The sequence below is a fragment of the Pelodiscus sinensis genome, chromosome 1 (genome assembly GCF_052426305.1).
Source record: "Pelodiscus sinensis isolate ZL-2025 chromosome 1, ASM5242630v1, whole genome shotgun sequence".
NCBI classification, from domain to species: Eukaryota; Metazoa; Chordata; order Testudines; family Trionychidae; genus Pelodiscus; species Pelodiscus sinensis.
Genome location: NC_143052.1, coordinates 353,165,095 through 353,183,857, shown reverse-complemented (window position 1 = coordinate 353,183,857; position 18,763 = coordinate 353,165,095). Strand labels below are relative to the sequence as shown.

General features: G+C 47.2%; 1 protein-coding gene across 1 annotated transcript; it reads left to right on the top strand.

Annotated features, from left to right (window-relative positions):
* Window positions 1–5,810: 5,810 nt before the first annotated feature.
* Window positions 5,811–6,749, top strand: LOC102451528 (olfactory receptor 52E2-like). The gene has a single exon (XM_006130087.3). The coding sequence runs from the start codon at window positions 5,811–5,813 to the stop codon at window positions 6,747–6,749; it is 939 nt and encodes a 312-aa protein (XP_006130149.3).
* Window positions 6,750–18,763: the final 12,014 nt, after the last annotated feature.

The following is an 18,763-nucleotide window of genomic DNA, read 5'->3' as shown; positions in this document are numbered from 1 at the left end:
TAGGCAGACTAGGCAGTTGCCTAGGGCGCTGTCCCGACATGCCCGATGATGACTTCATGGCCATTGACGGCCAAGTAGGTGGGGGCACCGATCGCGCTGGCTACCCACGATCCGCTCCTGGCAGCCTCAGTCCGCTCCTGGCTGCCCACGATCTGCTCTCACATTCTGCCCTCAGTGCACTGGTCCAGATTGACACTGGCTTCCCTGAGAGCAAATTTTCAAGATGTGTTTTTAAATCCCCAACTTTCACACCCGAGCTGAGAATTCCCAAGACTCTGGCGGTTTGCATCAGTGTCTGAGCACCTGAGCAGTGCAGTGCTCACCAGTCACCGAACGTTAAACACTGGGGCTACGTCTAGACTGGCATGATTTTCCGCAAATGCTTTTAACAGAAAAGTTTTTCCGTTAAAAGCATTTGCGGAAAAGAGCGTCTAGATTGGCACTTTTTGCGGAAAAGCGTCCGTGCCAATCTAAATGCGGTTTTGCGCAAGAATGCCCCGATCGCCATTTTCGCCATTGGGGCTTTTTTGCACAAAACAGTTTTCAGCTGTCTACACTGGCCCTTTTGTGCAAAAGCATTTGCGCAAGAGGGCTTTTGCCCGAATGGGAGCAGCTTAGCATTTCCACAAGAACACTGACAATCTTACATGAGATCGTCAGTGTTCTTGCGGAAATTCAAGCGGCCAGTGTAGACAGCTGGCATGTTTACACGCGGCAAGGACCCGTTAATTCGAACTAACTGTTAAACCTCATTCCAGGAGGAATGACAGGTAGTTCAAACTATGGCTTTAATTCGAACTACCGGGTCCCTGCCACGTGTAGACGCGGGCAGTAAATCCGGACTTGTAAATTTAAAAAATGGCGACCGTCCGGGAAGATGCAAATCAAGTGCGGGATATTTAAATCCTAGGCTTGATTTGCAATTTCAAATGCCTACATTAGCCTCCCTAGTTCGAACTAGGGGGTTAGTGTAGACATAACCTTAATTCACATGTTTATCACTACTTTTCCTAAAGCCATATTTAGTAATGTTAACTCCCATAAAATGAATATGAATAAGCAAATAATGAATACATTTATACCCACCCATAATTACTATTTACAGAATTTTTTATTACATTTCTAAATCAACAGGTTACAGAGATTACAAGACATTTAATTCTGACAATAGTTTATACAGCGACAATGAGGATAAGCAAAAGACACAACAAAGTGGATCAGCTCCATGCTTATCTATTTTTCATGTCCAATGGTAATGCCTGTTGTGGCTGAACTCTTTACCACCATCCCAGGCCCGTATTCATTATACATAGCCCAACACAAATGTGCAGTATCCAGATCACAATGACATGGAGTCCTCTAGCCAGATGACAAGGGAAGGAGCAGCCGGGCTCATTGCACAGACCAAAGAGGTGCCTTTGGTCTGTGTCTTTGGAGGTATCTCAGACTGTAATGTACCATGGGCCACGCTGTAGCCAATTATCTCTGACACCTTCTGCCCTCCAGACCATCCCTGTTCCATGAGCAACCCCACTGCAGCGTCTTGGCAATGTGAGCAAATGTCAACACTGAAAAGCTGCCTCAGGAAGCTCGGAGTTTCCAACAGGCTGCAAGACAGCAAATTTGGGGACATGGAGGGATGGGTGAGGCTGAGGAAGCAGGCAGGGTGTGTACATGTGGGAGGAGGCAGTTGTGGGGCCTGGCAGGGGGGTGCACACAGAGCAGTGGGAGGTGCTGGGAGTCGTGGGCACTGGGGGTGTGTCTAGACTACAGGTTTGTTTTTTAAAAAAGTGACCTTTTTTTCGAAAAAACTTCCCCTGCATCTAGACTGCTGCTGCATTCTGTCGAAAGTAAATCAAAGGAACACGGCAGTTTTTTGGACCGTGGAAAAAACTCATTTTATTAGGAAGAATGCCTTTTTTTGAAAGTGCTCTTTCAAAAAAAGGCACTATGTAACACAAACTGTGCTTTTTTGAAAGAGAGCATCCAGCGGCTTGCTATTTCGAAATTACTGGTTGTAGTCTAGACGCTCTGTTTGAAAGAAGCTTTTTCGAAAGTATCTATCAAAAAAGCCTCTTTTGAAAGAGGTTTGCAGTCTAGACATAGCCTGGGAGTGGGATGTAAACAGAGAGGTGGGCAGAGCTGCAGAAATTCAATTTTGTGATTCTCTGCACTTTGCCAGTGAAATGACTTCTTCATCTTTGCTCCTCATGTGACTCCAACTCTCACCGTCCTATTTTATGACCCCCTCTATGCACCCTTGTCCATCCCAGGATGCCCTGATACCATCTGCACCCTGGTTGCCAGAGTCTTCTCCATGCTCCCCAGTCGTCCCTGGCCCCCACAGCCTCTGAGCCGCCCACTCTCCACACGGCTCTTCCTCGGCAGGGGTGAGGTGCCTTCTGTCCCAGCAACACCCTTGGCTGGGGCATAATCACTGACTGTGTCTCACTGATCAGAAATCTCAAAAAGGGAGAGACAAACACTGCGGCACCGTTTCTGCTGCTCTTGGTGCCTCCTACACACTGTGTGCAGCTTCAGGAACTGCTAACACAGAAACAGCTCATGGGCTGGGAAGTGTGTGCATTGCACAGTGAGGGGGGCATCTCTGGGACATGTGGGGCCTAGAAAAATCCAGCTGACACAGGATGGAGCCTGGCAGAAGGGGCCTCTGGGACCTAAATGTGAACCCCAGGATGTTCTGGGACCCTTGACTAGCCAGGACAGGATTCCAAGACCAGACCCACTGTGATCACCTGTTCTACTTCCCGCATAACACCAGCCAGACAATTTTCACAGTCCTATTCCTAGCATTGATCTTCTAGAGGGAGAAAAACACCCAAACACCCTACGTTCAAAAATATTCAGAGATGAAGAATCCGCCAAGACTCTTGGTCTATTGTTCTAGTGGTTAACGACTCTCTCCGTTTTTTTTAAATGTACATTTCTGTGTGCTAGGCCGAAAAGCCTATTTTTAAATTTGTCTCTGTGTACGTACTTCTAGTCCGATCTCATGTCGCTCCTTAACGGCCTATCTTAAACTGTACCAATTAAGCTCATTGAGTGCACACTACAAAGCAGGTGTCCTAATCGTTTTGTGATTCTTCCCTTCAGTGTTATCAACATTCCCCTTTTATCCTGGACCTCAGACCTGGACACAGGATTCCAGCAGCGTTGTACCAGTGCCAAATGCTGAGGTAAAATAATGTCTCTAGGACTCCTTGAATGTCCCTCATTAGTATCCTGAGGTCCCTTTGGCTCTTTCAGCCACAGGGTTGCACTAGGAGCTCGTGTTTAGCGAATTATCTCTTCAAGCCCCCAAATCTTGTACAGAGTCACTGTTTCCAAGCGCAGTTACCTCTCATATAAGCCCTGCTACAGTTTTTGACCCACAAAGTAACCAGCGGTGCAGGCCTGTACGACGACATAGTGAGAGTCTGCTGCCTCTTTCATGCCCATTATGCTGAGCACAAAGTCACAGGCCAGCGCAGAAATTGTCATGGGGGAAACTTGGTTCTTTCCCAGTGTAGGAATTACATCGTACATCAGGCCTAAGGCCCAGACAGCCCAGTGTCCTTTCTCTGACAGGAACAGCTGGTGACACTGCACAACAGCACATAAGAATCTAGGAACGTGTGAAGGGGTGAGTTGACAGACTGGAGACCATGACCCTGATTCCACCTTGTGCCATGAAACACGCTGGTGTGTGGGCTCTCACATTTATTCCTGTAACTGTTCATGTTGGGATTGGATAGTCTCTCTATCTCCCCATGTAAACATGGAAACCCTTCCTGATTCTTGCTTAGCTTGTGGCCTCAACTACCTTTTGTGGCAATGAGTTCCTCAATCTAATTGGACACTGAGTGAAGAACAGGTTCCTTTTTATCTGTTTTGTTAATACCATGTTTCACTGAATGTGCCCTGATACTTGTCTTAGTAGACAGGGAGAACATACCCTCAGTGTACTCTCTACCAGTCAGTAATGCATGGTCTTCTCTCGTTTTTTCTCCCCCCTCTTTTTTTAATTAACAAGCCCAGTCTTTACAAAATCTCTGATATGATATGCTGGAGGGATTTAAGCCGCTCATAAGTGACTTCTGGGTATTCGTCTGGCTGTTTTTTTCACTCCCCCTGGTGGGTATGTAAGTTTTCAGAATGTCTGACAAACTTCCTCGAGGTGTTTGTCTTTGTGGGACTGGAGCAACTATGGTTGCATCTTAGGACCTGGCAGTAAACAATTGATTGGCTTATGTATGTTGGATGGAAGCTAGAGGCATGTACGTGAGTAAAACAGTTGATAGGCTCCCGATGTAAGATGCTGGGAAAGTATTTAATTGTACTATAGTGTCCAGGATGTGGATCACCTGTGTGGAGTGGTCCAAGCTAAGGTTCATGTTGGAGTGGAAGTTGTTGAAATGCTGTTCTTACCTATGTGCCTCTAGGTCCCATGCAGGACACATAACACAATCCATTGTCTATAGCTAAGCCCAAAGATACAATTGAATCTGCTCCAAACTATCAGACAGAGACAAACGCCTACAATATCTTTACCAGGCATTCTTAAAACTTAAATATGTACCTGGGGAATGAGGAAACAGATTTACAGAGCATGTTGAGTACCCATAAGTCACCTACATGAAGACAGGCCCAACACAGAAAGAAACAGAACATCAGAGATTCTCATCCCTGCAGAATGTATCTATCTCAGTTGGGTTCCTACCCTGGACTCCAGGTGAAACGTGGCGTCTTGGGATTTCATTTTCTGTATGATTCCCGCTCCCACTGTTCATGGATGCCAAGTGTTTGCTTAAGCAAAATGCAGGACTATGTAGCACTTTAAAGACTAACAAGATGGTTTATTAGATGATGAGCTTTCGTGGGCCAGACCCACTTCCTCAGATCAAACAGTGGAAGAAAATAGTCACAACCATATATACCAAAGGATACAATTTAAAAAAATGAACACATATGAAAAGGACAAATCACATTTCAGAACAGAAGGAGGAGGGAGGAGTGGGGAGGTGAATGTCTGTGGGCTGAGTCTAAACAACGGATCTAGTTATCTTACTAGTTATCTTAATATCATTAGCCCACAGACATTCACCTCTCCATCCCCCCCATCCCCCTTCTGTTCTGAAACCTGATTTGTCCCCTTCATATGTGCTCACCCCTTCAAACTGTATCCTTTGGCATACATGGTTGCGACCATCCTCTTCCACCACCTGATCTGAGGAAGTGGGTCTGGCCCACGAAAGCTCATCATCTAATAAACCATCTTGTTAGTCTTTAAAGTGCTACATAGTCCTGCATTTTCCTTCAGCTACCCGAGACTAACACGGCTACATTTCTATTACTATTCTAAGTGTTTGCTTAGATTCTGTCATGATGAGCCCTGTGAGCAGGGTTTCCTAGAGCGGCGGGCCATGATGCCCAGGTCCCTGGCCTGAGTCCACACAGTTCAATTAGAACCTTCTTCGGTGTTTGAGGGGTTCAAGCTTTTCCATCAAGGGGCCAAAACATCGCAGCTGTGAACATCAAATTTCATCTGCCGTCATGCTGCCGATTAACCTACCTCAGTTAGCTCCTCTGAATTCTCATGAGGACCTGAATTTGATCTAAATAATCTAGTGCCAACTCTAAAAGTTTCCAGTTCATTATTCACCTTCTGTTTAGATTGGTAATAGTGATAAAGTATTTACTGTCTATTTGTACAAAAGCGTATCCTCCCTTTGCTCCCGCACATACTATTCTTCCGTCTCTTCACAGGTATCTCTTGCATTTCTAAGCTCTGTCCTTTCATCATCCACCTCATGGCAGCTTTCAACCTCACCCCCTCTGACACATCAACATTCATCCTAACAGGCATCCCTGGTCTGGAAGATGCCCATGTCTGGATTTCCATCCCATTCGCTACTTGCTACATTGTTAGCCTATTGGGAAATTTCATGGTTCTGTTTGTAGTAGGCAAAGAACAGACCCTTCACCAGCCGATGTACCTGCTGCTCTGCATGCTGGCGCTCACAGACATCACTATGTCTACCTCCATCGTGCCAAAGGCCCTGGGTATATTTTGGTTCAATTTGGAAGTCATCACAGTGAGTGGCTGCCTCACCCAGCTTACCTTCCTTGGCACGGTTTCTGCAATGCAATCAGCCATCCTTGTGACAATGGCCTTTGATCGCTACATGGCCATATGTAACCCTCTGAGATACACCACCATCCTAAGCAATGCACGGATAGCTATGCTAGGGCTGGTCAGTTTCATCAGAGGGATTGTCTATGCACTGCCTGTGCCCCTGATGCTGAGCCGGCTGCCATTCTGTGCCAACCGCATCATCCCTCACACGTATTGTGAAGGTATAGCTGTGGCAAAGATTTCATGTGGGGACCTCACATTCTACAGGCTCTATGGCTTGGTGATGGGCCTTGTACTTTCTGGATTAGACATGACGCTCATCGCCCTGTCCTACAGTTTGATCATCAAGGCCCTCCTCAGAATCTCCTCCAAGAAAGCCCATCGGAAAGCACTCAACACTTGCACAGCCCACGTCTGTGTGATGCTGATGTCTTATACCCCCTACCTCTTCTCCAACCTGACACACCGGTTTGGTCAAGGCATTGCTCCTTACATGCACATAATCTTGGCCAACATCTATGTCCTTGTCCCCCCCATGCTCAATCCCATCATTTATGGGGTCAAAACCCAAGACCTCCGTGACAAAATGAAGAAAAACATCTGCAGAATGTGATGCCAATGGGCCTCTGGATTTGAAGTGAGTCCCAAAAAGGGGAACAGTTTCCTCCTCATTGCTCCAGATTGCTCTGTCCCAGTTTGACTGAGCTCTGCATTGTGGGGGTTCACAGTATCCGGAAGTAGGAAGCCCTTCTACTAGGATCAGCCCATTGTGACATAAATGGTCTGATATCTCACTTCTGCCATTGTTTTGTGGAACCGTGGACAGCTGGAAAAGGAGAGGAGTGTTTAGCCTGTGGTTCCCTGCCCTCAGCCTGAAGGCAAACATATTGCTCTGTTTAACGGTGAAATTATTTCACACATGGATGCCACAGGGGACTAAGGCTTTTTTAAGGTTGGTCATTTTCCCTTTCAAGGCTGTCACTACATTGATGCAACTTTGGAGCTGACAGAGTTTTCTCAGATGAAACTGGTAAAAGAAAACTGTAGAGCAAGAGGCTAGTGGAACTCTGGGAACGTCTTTTTCTCAGGGGATATACAAGACAACTCAAAATCTGTTCTGAACCATTTGCACTAAGGGAAGAAACATTTGCAACGGTACTGCTGATCTGTTTGTACAGCAGCAGAAGAACCCTACTTCTGACAAACACAGCAAGGAAGAAATGTTGCCTTTTGGAGACAACAAACTTACTCAGAACCAATTTGATACACTCAGTAATGTCAGTGAACACATTTTAAACAAAATAGCACAATCATATTATTGTTCTATCTACATTTCAGGCTTCATTTTGATTTTTTATGGTGTGAATCACCATTTGGTTCGCCTCTTCTGCCAAGCATCAGTCATGTTACGTGTACCAGCCATGGGGAATTTTTCATTTTCTTGCTAGCATGGATAAGATCCTGCTAGGACTTGTCCCATTTAATTAAAAATAAATCTACACTAGGTAAGCTCTCATTGGGTGCCTGATCTACATATCAATGTGTTATTTTTAAAATGTTTGTTTCACTCGCTAGGCCAGTGGTATCCAACCTTTTTACACCCAAGATCACTTTTTAAATGTCAGGGCAAGCCAAAATCTACCCCATCCCTTCCCCAAGACCCCACCTCTTTCCTGAGGCCCCGCCCTCTCCGTTCCCCTCCTTTCCATCAGTTGCTGTCCCCAGCCCTTACTCACTCTCACTGCATTGAGGTAGGAGGTGTGGGCTCTGGGGTGGGAATGAGCAATTTGGGTGTGGGAAGGGTGAGAGGTGCAAGCTCTGGGAGGGAATTTGGGTGCAGGAGGAGGTGGAGAAGGGGATGCTGGTTCATGGTGGTGGGTCCAGGCTGGAGAGTGTTGGGGAGAGGTGAAAGGTTGGGGTGCTGAGCAAGGTGCAGGATTGTGGATGTGGGGGTTCTGGAGTTTGGGATGGAGCATGTGAGGGGCTCAGGACAGGGAGGTTGGGAGTATGATGGGCTCAGGGCGCAGGTTTGCAGTATCTGGATGGTGCAGGTGTGTTGTGGCAGATGACTTGTGGATGTGGGGGTGCAGGAGTTTGGAGATGTGAGGGGCTCAGGACATGGGGTTCAGGTGTATGATGGATGCAGGAGTGTTATGATGGTACAGTCAGATGTGGGCTTGGCTCCAGCTGGGGGCTATTTGGCCAGGCTTCATTTTTAAATAAAGTATGTCCATTATAAAATGTTTCAGAATTGTCTTTATTCATGGGAGGGGTGGGGAACTTGTTTTGGGTCAGGAGCCACTGACCCACAGAAAAATCAGTTGGGACCACACAAGTGAGATGCAAAAAAACCCCCAACCCCTCCAACCTCCCCCCAGGCCTCACTGATGCGATCCCATCTGAGACACCTCTCTCTCCGGGCACTCCAGCCCCATGTGGGGGGAGGGTAGGTAGGACTGAAGTTCAAGGTCTCATGTCAGTTTAACTCCTCTGGGGTTCCAGGGTTAGTGGATTTTGTGGGCCCCTCTACAATCTGGATTGGGGCCGAAGAGGAGGGATTCAGTGTGCGGAACAGGGCTGCTAGTGAGTGGGATAGGGACGGGGGTCAGAATCTATGTGGAAAATAGGGTACAGGAGCAAGCTGGTGGTAAATGTCTGGCCAGGAGGGAGGGGCCAGGAACAGGGTGCTGGTGAGTGTCTGGCCTGGGGCAGGGCCTGGAGTCTGGTGGGTGTAGGGGTGGGGTGCTGGATGGGGTCTGGGCAGGGGGCAGGACTGGGGTGCTTGGTGGGGGGTCTGTCCAGGTTCTGGTCAGGGGGTAGGGTGCTAGTGGGGGTGGAGGCATGGTCAGGGTGCTTGTGGGGGTGGGGCAAGGGCAGGGTGCTAGTGGGGTTAGGGGCAGGGTACTCATGGGGGCTAGGGAGGGAGTGGGTGGGGGGCATGGGCAGCATGCTGGTGGGGGCCAGGGCCAGGGCAGGGTGCTGATGGGAGCAGGCACAGGGTACTCATGGGGATCTGGGCAGAGGGAAGGGGGCAAGGTGCTGTTGTGAGGGTCTTGCCGGGGGGAAAGGACAGGAACAGCTCAGTTGGTACCTGGGGATCCTGCATCACGTGCTGCTCCTCCCCTCCCCCAAAGAGTGAGCATGCTTCCTGAGAAGATGCATCTGGTGTGCAGCCAGGGTCTTCCTTCCCTGTGCTGCTTTCCTGTGTGGGGGACGGTATCCAGCAGCCAGGGACTTCCCTTCTCTCCCTGCCTCCCTCCCTTTCCTCCCACCACTGGCCCAGGTAGGCAGTCAGCAGGGGGAAGGAAGTCCCTGGCTATGCACCAGACTCAGCATTTCAGGAAGCGTAATGGCTGTTTGAGGGAGGGGGGAGCAGCCTGTGCTTCCGGAGATGCTGGGTCTGTTGCACAGCTGTGCAGGTAGTGAGGGCTTCTTTTTGGAGAAGGGAAGGGGGCAGGAATGCTTCGCAAGCCACTGGTCATGACCCCAAAATTGACCACTCAGTCGTGATTGACAGGTTAGTTACCACAGCACAAAACTGATCTACCTTTGGGTTAGGGCTTAAGGGGCTGTAGGATGTTGGGGCAGTAGAAATCTCACAGCTTTACAAGCCTGGGTGGAGGCAAAGAAGCAGCAGCCAGAAGCCCAGGGACCAGATGTCACGTTACTGGATTTTGAGGGGAGCAGACAGATCACTGATGCACCAATAGGTGGGGGTGTTGGCCCCCCAAACAATATAAAAGGGGGGCCATGTGGGGTGTTGAATAGAAGCTCACTGTCTGATAATCCTGTCTACGCTAGTCATGTGGTTGTATAATGTCTGTGTGTGTAGTTAGGAATCTGTAATCTGTGTAGATACTGAATATTTCTCTGCATGTGGTTGAGCATTGGGCAGTGCCCGGCCTATGGACATGCTAATCAGTGAAGCCCTGTGGGACAATGGCACTCAATGGGCCAAGGACACACCTAAAGAATGAGTGGTGACTCATACCTAAGGGCTACCAGCAGGGGACACAGGAATAAGCCGTGGGCCAGGTGACCTGCTGTAGCCAAGAAGAGACCAGGAAGGAAGGATAAAGAGGCCATGTGGTGGACTCCATCTTGGTCTTCAGCTCAGCACTTCATCCCAGAGGCAGCAGTGCAGGGATCGAAGAGCCGGAAAGAACTGTGAACCCATCCTGATCCTAGGATGTGCAACAAGGACTTTTAAACCAGCAGCTGTAACATCTCTGCTAGAGCCTGCATCGAGAACTGGGAGATTTGATGCATGTAATGTACTATCCTTTAACAACCTCACTCTCATGCTTTTCTTTATTGTAATAATAAACCTTTAGATGTTAGATGCTAAAGGATTGGCTCAGCGTGATTTGTGGGTAAGGTCCAGAGGGTAAATTGACCAGGGATCTGTGGCTGGTTTCTTGGGACAGGACAGAACTTGTTCGGGGTAGGTGGAATTGGGTGCTAGGACCCCCCACCTGTGTATAGGCCCGGGGCCATCTGGGGCACGGATATTGCTGGGGTGTCGGAGGGGTTTTGCTCATGAGGCTTCAGGCAGGCTGCTGAAGCGCTCTGTGGGACTTATTTGTGGCCTGTTTGGAGAGGTCACCAGTCTGGGGGCTGTAAGGAGCCTTGAATTTGAGCAATTTGCCCTGGGCGGACGCCCTCAGCTGTGCCCGGTCCGTCACACCAGAGACGCAACACAGAGGGCAAAGCTGGGCCGAAGGCAGAGCGGCAGGGCTGAGGCAGAGTTGGTGCAGGACCTGACGGGCTGGACCAATGGGGAGCCAGGGCTGAGCGACAGCAGGGAGTTGTGGGGCCAGAGCCAGGACAATGGGTGCTGGCCCTACGGGAAGTAACATGGCAGCTGAGCACAATGAGCAGCCGGGGAAAGCAAGGTGGTGCCCTGGGCAGAGGGCCCAGCACAGGGACATGACAAAGGGACACTAGCAAATGCCTTTGCCACCAGAATCCTGGGAGCAGAAAGTCTTTTTCATACCCCTCAGCTTCCATCCTTCCAGCACTACGTCATTCAGCCTCCACAGGGCAGCAGTGAGTTTCTGGAGGCCAATGGACTTTGTACAACTGCATGGGCCGCATGCAGCTGTGAGCTGCTACCATCCACTGAACAGATTTGTGGTCCTGTATCACGTGGCAGCCTCCTCACACATAGTGCCAAAGGCAGGGCGGTACCCACAGAACAGCCAGTCAGCCTGATCATTGGGAAGATCGAATTTGCCCTGAAAAACTGAGCCCCTATTAGCATCCAATTACTTCTCTCTCAAGTGCTGCTCTCAAGCTGTAGGTCTCCAGGGTCTAATTTCTGATCATCCCACCACTCCCACAGCCGAGGGAATTGTCTGGGAATCCCGGCCCACCTGGGAGCCCACAGGGACTGAACAGGGGAATCATAAAAGGGACGTTTCAGCTTGCTGAATGTCAAACCAGTGAGGTTCACACTCTGCGTCTCTTACCTCTGTGTTACCAGCCCCGAAAGGAGATTTTGTCTCTCTGCTGAGCTGGACTATGGTGAGTTGCCTCTTTCTGAATTAACGTTAGTGCCTAGGACTTGGGAAAGGTTCTGTGGTTGAAATCTAGAACCATCTGGGCAGGAATTCACAGCACAGATAAGTGAACTGTTAGTTGTTTTTTCAGAAACTCCCAGGATTTACATTGTTGAATTGTATTGGGAACATTTTACATCATTATCTGTCCTTAAATTCGGTCCCTTATATCTTACTGTATTCTTCTCATAGACTCATAAGACTTTAAGGTCAGAAGGGACCATTATGATCATCTAGTCTGACCCCCTGCACAGTGCAGGCCACAGAATCTCACCCACCCTTCCTAGAATAATCCTCTCACCTACATCTCAGATATCGAAGCCTTCAAATACTTTGAAGGCCCCAAGATGCAGAGAATCCTCCAGCTGTGATCTGTGCCCCATGTCACAGAGGAAGGCGAAAAACCTCCAGGGCCTCTGCCAATCTACCCTGGAGGAAAATTCCTTCCCAACCCCAAATATGGCGATCAACTAAACCCTGAGCATGTGGGCAAGACTCACCAGCCAGACACCCAGAAAGTTCTCTATAGAGAGTTCTTCTGACTCAGTTGCCTCCTGTTTTTGTGGGGTGTGATTTTTTAATTCCTAAACTTCACTGCACAGGTAGATAGAGCAGCTAAAGCTTCGGCAGTGGTTGTAAGTGCTACCAGAGGGATCACCATAAACATGAATCACTTGCTGGCCACAATCTGCTCTCATATTCTGCCCTCAGTGCATCGTTCCAGACTAACACTGGCTTCCCTGACAGCAATTTTCCAAACGTGTTTTAAAATCCCCAACGTTCCCAGTCTGCCTGAGAATGCCCCAGACACTGGGTGTTTATTAGACTCTGAGCAGCCTGAGCAGCACAACGATCACCAGTCACCGAGAGTTAAACACTTGGGCTGTGTTTACACTGCACCCCTTTTCCGGAAAAGGGATGCAGATTAGACACTTTGGAATAGGCAAATCCACGGGGGATTTAAATATCCCCTGCGGTATTTGCATTAACATGGCTGCCACTTTTTTCCAGCTTGGGGATAAGCCGGAGAAAAGCGCCAGTCTAGACGTGATTCTCTGGAAAATAAGCCCTTTTCCGGAGGATCTTTTATTCCTACTTGAAATCTGGGACCCTTTCAAATTAGCCTACATGCACCTGTAGGAACATAAATACCTGGTCTGATTTGAACCGATCACAAGCCTCCATGAACTTCAGCTGCACTCGTCCCATGACCTTGAAGGGTGGGTGAGCTTGTGTGGATCAAAGAAGAGCTGAGAGGAGAGTTACAGAAATGTTCAACTCATGAGTTTAGAGGTGGAAAAAAGTCAGGATGGATATTTCTTTGAGGGAAAGGGAGGGGGCTGCTCATTTCACGAGGCATATCGGGGTGGTCAACAAGGGCTACCCTTGTCAACCGTGGCGCATCCAGACTACCGCGCTGTGCCGCCAAACAGCTGATTGGCACAGCGCAGCGGCCATTTTGATGTAAATGAAGCGGCGATTATTTAAACCGCTGCTTCATTTCCTTATGTCTAGTAAACTCATCTACATGGCTCTGTTGAAGGAGCCATGTAGTCTAGATGTGCCCTCTGTGCCCCTGGAGACAACAAAATGCTGTGAAAAGAAAATCATGCTTCTGGTTCCAGCTTAGACGAAAGCAGGTGTTTTTGGCAATCTCATAGGAAGGCATGGTGTGTGTGTGGAAGGGGGCGGGGGCAGATGTGCAGCATCCAGATCACAGTGCCATGGAGTCCTGTACCAGGATACTAGGCAATGGGCAACCGGCCTCATGAACAGACCAAAGAGGCGCAATGTGGACAGGAGGGGTCTCAGACTGTAATATACCATGGGCCGTGCTGTAGCCAAATGTCTCTGATGCCATCTGCCCTCCAGACCATTTCTGCTCCCATGAGCAACCTCACTGCAGCCTCCTGGCAACGTGAGCCACTTCAGGAGGGTCAGAGTTTCCAACGGGCTGCAAGACAGTAAATTTGGGAACATGGGGGGACGGGTGAGATTGAGGGACCAGGCAGGTTGTGTGCCTGTGGGAGGAGGCAGTTGTGAGGGTTGCGGGAGTAGGCAGGGGGTGCTGCTAATGCAGAAACAGCTCACGGGCTGGGAAGTGCGCGCTTTGCACAGTGGGGGAGGGGCATCTCTGAGACATGTGGGGCCTAGAAAAATCCAGCTGACCCAGGATGGAGCCTGGCACAATGGGCCTCTGGGACCTATATGTTAACCCCAGGATGTTCTGGGACTGTTGACTAGGCAGGATGGGATTCCAAGACCAGAAGTGCCCACTGTGATTGTCTGTTCTATTTCCTGCATAGGACCAGCCAGACAATTTTCACAGTCCTATTCCTAGCATTGATCTTCCAGGGGGAGAAAAACACCCGAACACCTTATATTCAAAAATATTCAGAGATGAAGAATCTGCCAAGACTCTTGGTCTATTGTTCTAATGGTTAACGACTCTCTCCATTTTTTTTAAATGTACATTTGTGTGCTAGGCCAAAAACCCTATTTTTAAATTTCATAGAATCATAGAATAATAGGACTGGAAGGGACTCAATATGGGAACCTCAATTTGTCCCTGTGTACATACTTCTAGACCGATGTCAAGTCACTCCTTAACAACCTTTCTTAAATTGTACCAATTGAGCTCATTGAGTCTTTCACTACAAAGCAGGTGTCCTCATCATTTTGTGATTCTTCCCTTCAGTGTTATCAACATTCTTCTTTTAACCTGGACCTCAGACCTGGACACAGGATTCCAGCAGCAGTTGTACCAGTGCCAAATGCTGAGGTAAAATAACATCTCTAGGACTCCTTTAATGTCCCTCATTAGTATCCTGAGGTCCCTTTGGCTCTTTCAGCAGTCCAACACCCTGGCATTTAATTTCAAAAAGGGGAATTACGCAAAAATGAGGAGGTTAGTTAAACAGAAATTAAAAGGCACAGTGACTAGAGCCAAATCCCTGAAAGCTGCATGGAAACTTTTTAAAGACACCATAATAGAGGCCCAACTTAAATGTATACCCCAAATTAAAAAACATAGCAAGAGACCTAAAAAAGAGTCACCGTGGCTTAACCACCATGTAAAAGAAGCAGTGAGGGACAAAAAGGTATCTTTTAAGAAGTGGAAGTCCAATCCTAGTGAGATAAATAGAAAGGAACATAAACACTGTCAAATCAAGTGTAAACATGTAATAAGAAAAGCAAAAAAAGATTTTGAGGAACAGCTAGCCAAAATCTCAAAAAGAAATAACAAAATGTTTTTTAAGTACATTAGAAGCAGGAAGCCTGCTAAAAAGCCTGTGGATCCCCTAGATGATCGAGCTATAAAAGGAGCAATCAAGGACGATAAAGCCATTGCGGAGAAACTAAATTATTTCTTTGCTTCAGTCTTCACGGCTGAGGATGTTGGGGAGATTCCTGAATCTGCACCGTCCTTTGTGGGTGATGAATCTGAGGAACTGTCCCGGATTGAAGTGTCATTAGAGGAGGTTTTGGAAGAAATAGAAAAACTTAATGTTAACAAATCTCCGGGACCGGATGGCATTCATCCAAGGGTTCTAAAAGAACTTAAATGGGAAATTGTTGAGCTATTATCTGTGGTTTGTAACCTATCCTTTAAATCGGCTTCCATACCTAATGACTGGAAGGTAGCCAACGTGACACCAATATTTAAAAAGGGCTCCAGAGGTGATCCTGGCAATTACAGACTGGTAAGTCTAACTTCAGTACCGGGCAAATTAGTCGAAACAATAGTAAAGAATAAAATTGTGAAGCATGTAGAAGAACATAATTTGTTGGACAAAAGTCAACATGGTTTCTGTAAAGGGAAATCCTGTCTTACTAATCTATTAGAGTTCTTTGAAGGGGTTAACAAACATGCGGACAAGGGGGATCCAGTAGATATAGTATACTTGGATTTTCAGAAAGCCTTTGACAAGGTCCCTCACCAAAGGCTCTTGTGTAAATTACATGGCCATGGGATAAGAGGGAAGGTCCTTTCTTGGATTGCGAACTGGTTAAAAGACAGGAAACAAAGGGTAGGAATAAATGGTAAATTTTCAGATTGGAGAGGTAACTAGTGGTGTACCCCAAGGGTCAGTCCTGGGACCAATCCTTTTCAACTTATTCATAAATGATCTGGAGAAAGGGGTAAGCAGTGACGTAGTAAAGTTTGCAGATGATACCAAACTGTTTAGGATAGTCAAGACAGAAGCAGACTGTGAGGGACTCCAAGAAGATCTCACCAAACTGAGTGATTGGGCAACAAAATGGCAAATGAAATTTAATGTGGATAAGTGTAAAGTAATGCACATCGGGAAAAATAACCCCAACTATACGTACAGTATCATGGGGGCTAATTTGGCTATGACAAATCAGGAAAGAGATCTTGGAGTTATCATGGACAGTTCTCTGAAAACTTCCACACAGAGTGCAGCGGCGGTCAAAAAGGCAAATAGGATGCTAGGAATTATTAAGAAAGGGATAGAACCGTTGGGCCTGATGGTCTAGCCAGATTTCTATCCATCTTACTTGCAGCCCACTCTATTAGCATAATTTAATATGGACAGTTAAATTGACAGTTTTTTTCTCCTTCCCCTTTTCATACTTTTTTCTCCTTTTATTTGACCCTGTGTGCCTCCTGCTCCATATTTCTCATCTGAAAAAGTGTGCCCATGAAAGCTCATGGTATCATCTGTGGTTTTTTTTAGTCTCTAATATTCTGCAGAACCATTCATTGTTTTTTTAATTTGTTTACCAGTCAGTAGGTTTATGGCATAGGGTGGTGTTTGTGCAACCATCATTTATATGTATAGGAAACTCCCAAGATGCAACCACCCAAGTTGTGACACCTCCCTCTGCTCCCCACACTTACAACCATTTTTGTAAGTGCGGAAGTGGTCAAACTTCCCCCCTCTCCCAATTTACATTGTAGGCCCACATTTATGACAGCGCATGATGCCTACCGTAAATGAGGCTTTGAGTTACGATGTCCCTGCCTTGCAATGCTTCTCCAGCAACCAATCATTTCTCAAGTCGGGGGCCACCTGTGTGGTAGAGTGGATCTCTTGCATGGATTATTTCAGGCTGAAGATAATAGTGGGGTGGAAATTATTGAAAGTCGAGAGATTTTGTAAAGACTGGGCTTGTTAACTTACAAAAGAAAGGAGGAAAAGAAAAAATAAGAGTAGACCGCACATTACTGAGTGGTAGAAAGTAGATTGAAAATGTGTTCTCCCTGTCTACTAAGACACAGACAAGGGCACATTCAAAGAAACATGATACAACCGAAACAGATAAAAAAGAACCCATTCTTCACTCAGTCTCCAATTAGACTGAGAAACTTGTAGGCACAGGAGGTAGTTGAGGCCACGAGCTAAACAAGAATCAGGAAGGGTTTCCATTTTTAAATGGACAGACTATCCAATCCCAACATTAACAGTTACAGGAATAAATGTGAGCACCCAAACACCAATGCATTTCATGACACAAGCCAGTCTCTGGCTGTTCGGAATCAGAGTCATGCTCTCCAGTCAGTCAGCCTCCTCTGGCAAGGAGTTCCACAGGGGGTGTGTCTAGACTGCAGGCTTCTTTCGAAAGAGCCTCTTTCGAAAGCATCTTTCGAAAGAGGCTCTTTCGAAAGAGCGCGTCTAGACTGCAGGCGGATCTTTCGATAGCGGAAATCCGCTTTTTCGAAAGAGAGCACCCAGCGAGTCTGGATGCTCTCTTTCGAAGACAGCCTCTTTACATTGAAGAACGCCTTCCTTCGAAAGAGGAACTTTCGAAGGAAGGCGTTCTTCCTCGTGAAACGAGGTTTACCGCCATCGAAAGAAAAGCCGCGTTCTTTCGAAATAATTTCGAAAGAACGCGGCTTGAGTCTGGATGCAGGGGAAGTTCTTTCGAAAAAAGGCTACTTTTTTCGAAAGAACCCCTGAGTGTGGACACAGCCAGGTTGACTACACACTGTGTGAAGAAGAACTTTCTTTTATTAGTCTCAAGTTACAGTGGGGGAGGTCTAGGTTGTATATTAGGAAAAATCTATTTCCCTAGGAGGACCATGAAGCATTGGTATAGACTCCCTGAGGAGGTGGTGGAATCTCCATCTCTAGAGGTGTTTAAATCTCAGCTTAACAAAAGCCTGGTTGGGGTGATTTAGTTGGGATTGGTCCTGCTATGCGCAGGGGCTGGACTCGATGACCTCTTTAGGTCTCTTCTAGACCTAGGATTCTAGGATTCTATTAAACTGATGCCTGTGTACTCGTCTGTCTCTGTCAATCTGTTCTTTTCACTTCCCCACGTGGGTATTTAAGTTTTAAGAACAACTGACCAAGATCCTGTAGGTGTTTGTCTCTATCTGTGGGACTGGAGCAAATATGGTTGCATCTTAGGACCTGGCTGTAAACAATGGATTGGCTCATGTGTGTTGGATGGAAGCCAGAGGCAGGTAGGTAAGCAGAACGATTCATGGGTTTCTGGTGTAAGGTGGTGGAAAAGTGGCCGTCATTTAATTGTATTGTAGAATCCAGGAAGTGGATCTCTCATGTTGAATGGTCCAGTCTAAGGTTGGTGGTGGAGTGGAAGTTATTGAAATGCCTTTAGGTCTCATCCAGGACACGTCATATTTTGTCTACAGCCAAGCCCTAGGATACAATTTATTCTGCTCCAATCCCTCAGACAGAGACAAACACCTACAAGATCTTTATCAGGCATTCTTAAAATTTAAATACCCACCTGGGGAATGGCTGTAAATAATTGATTAGCTGATGTGTGTTGGATGGAAACCAGAGGAATGTAGGTAAGTTAAACCGTTGGTAGGTTCCTGTTGGAAGATGGTGGAAAAGTGGCCATCATTTAACTGTACTCTAGTGTCAAGGAATTGGATCGCTTGTGTGGAGTGGTCCAGACTAAGGCTGGTGGTGGAATGGAAGTTGTTGAAATGCTCTACTTAAATACATGCTTCTAGGTCAGGCATCCTTAATACTTAAATATCTACCTGGGGAATGAGAAAACAGATTGACAGAGGCAGTTGAGTACCCCAAAGTCACCTACATGAAGACAGGCCCAACACAGAAAG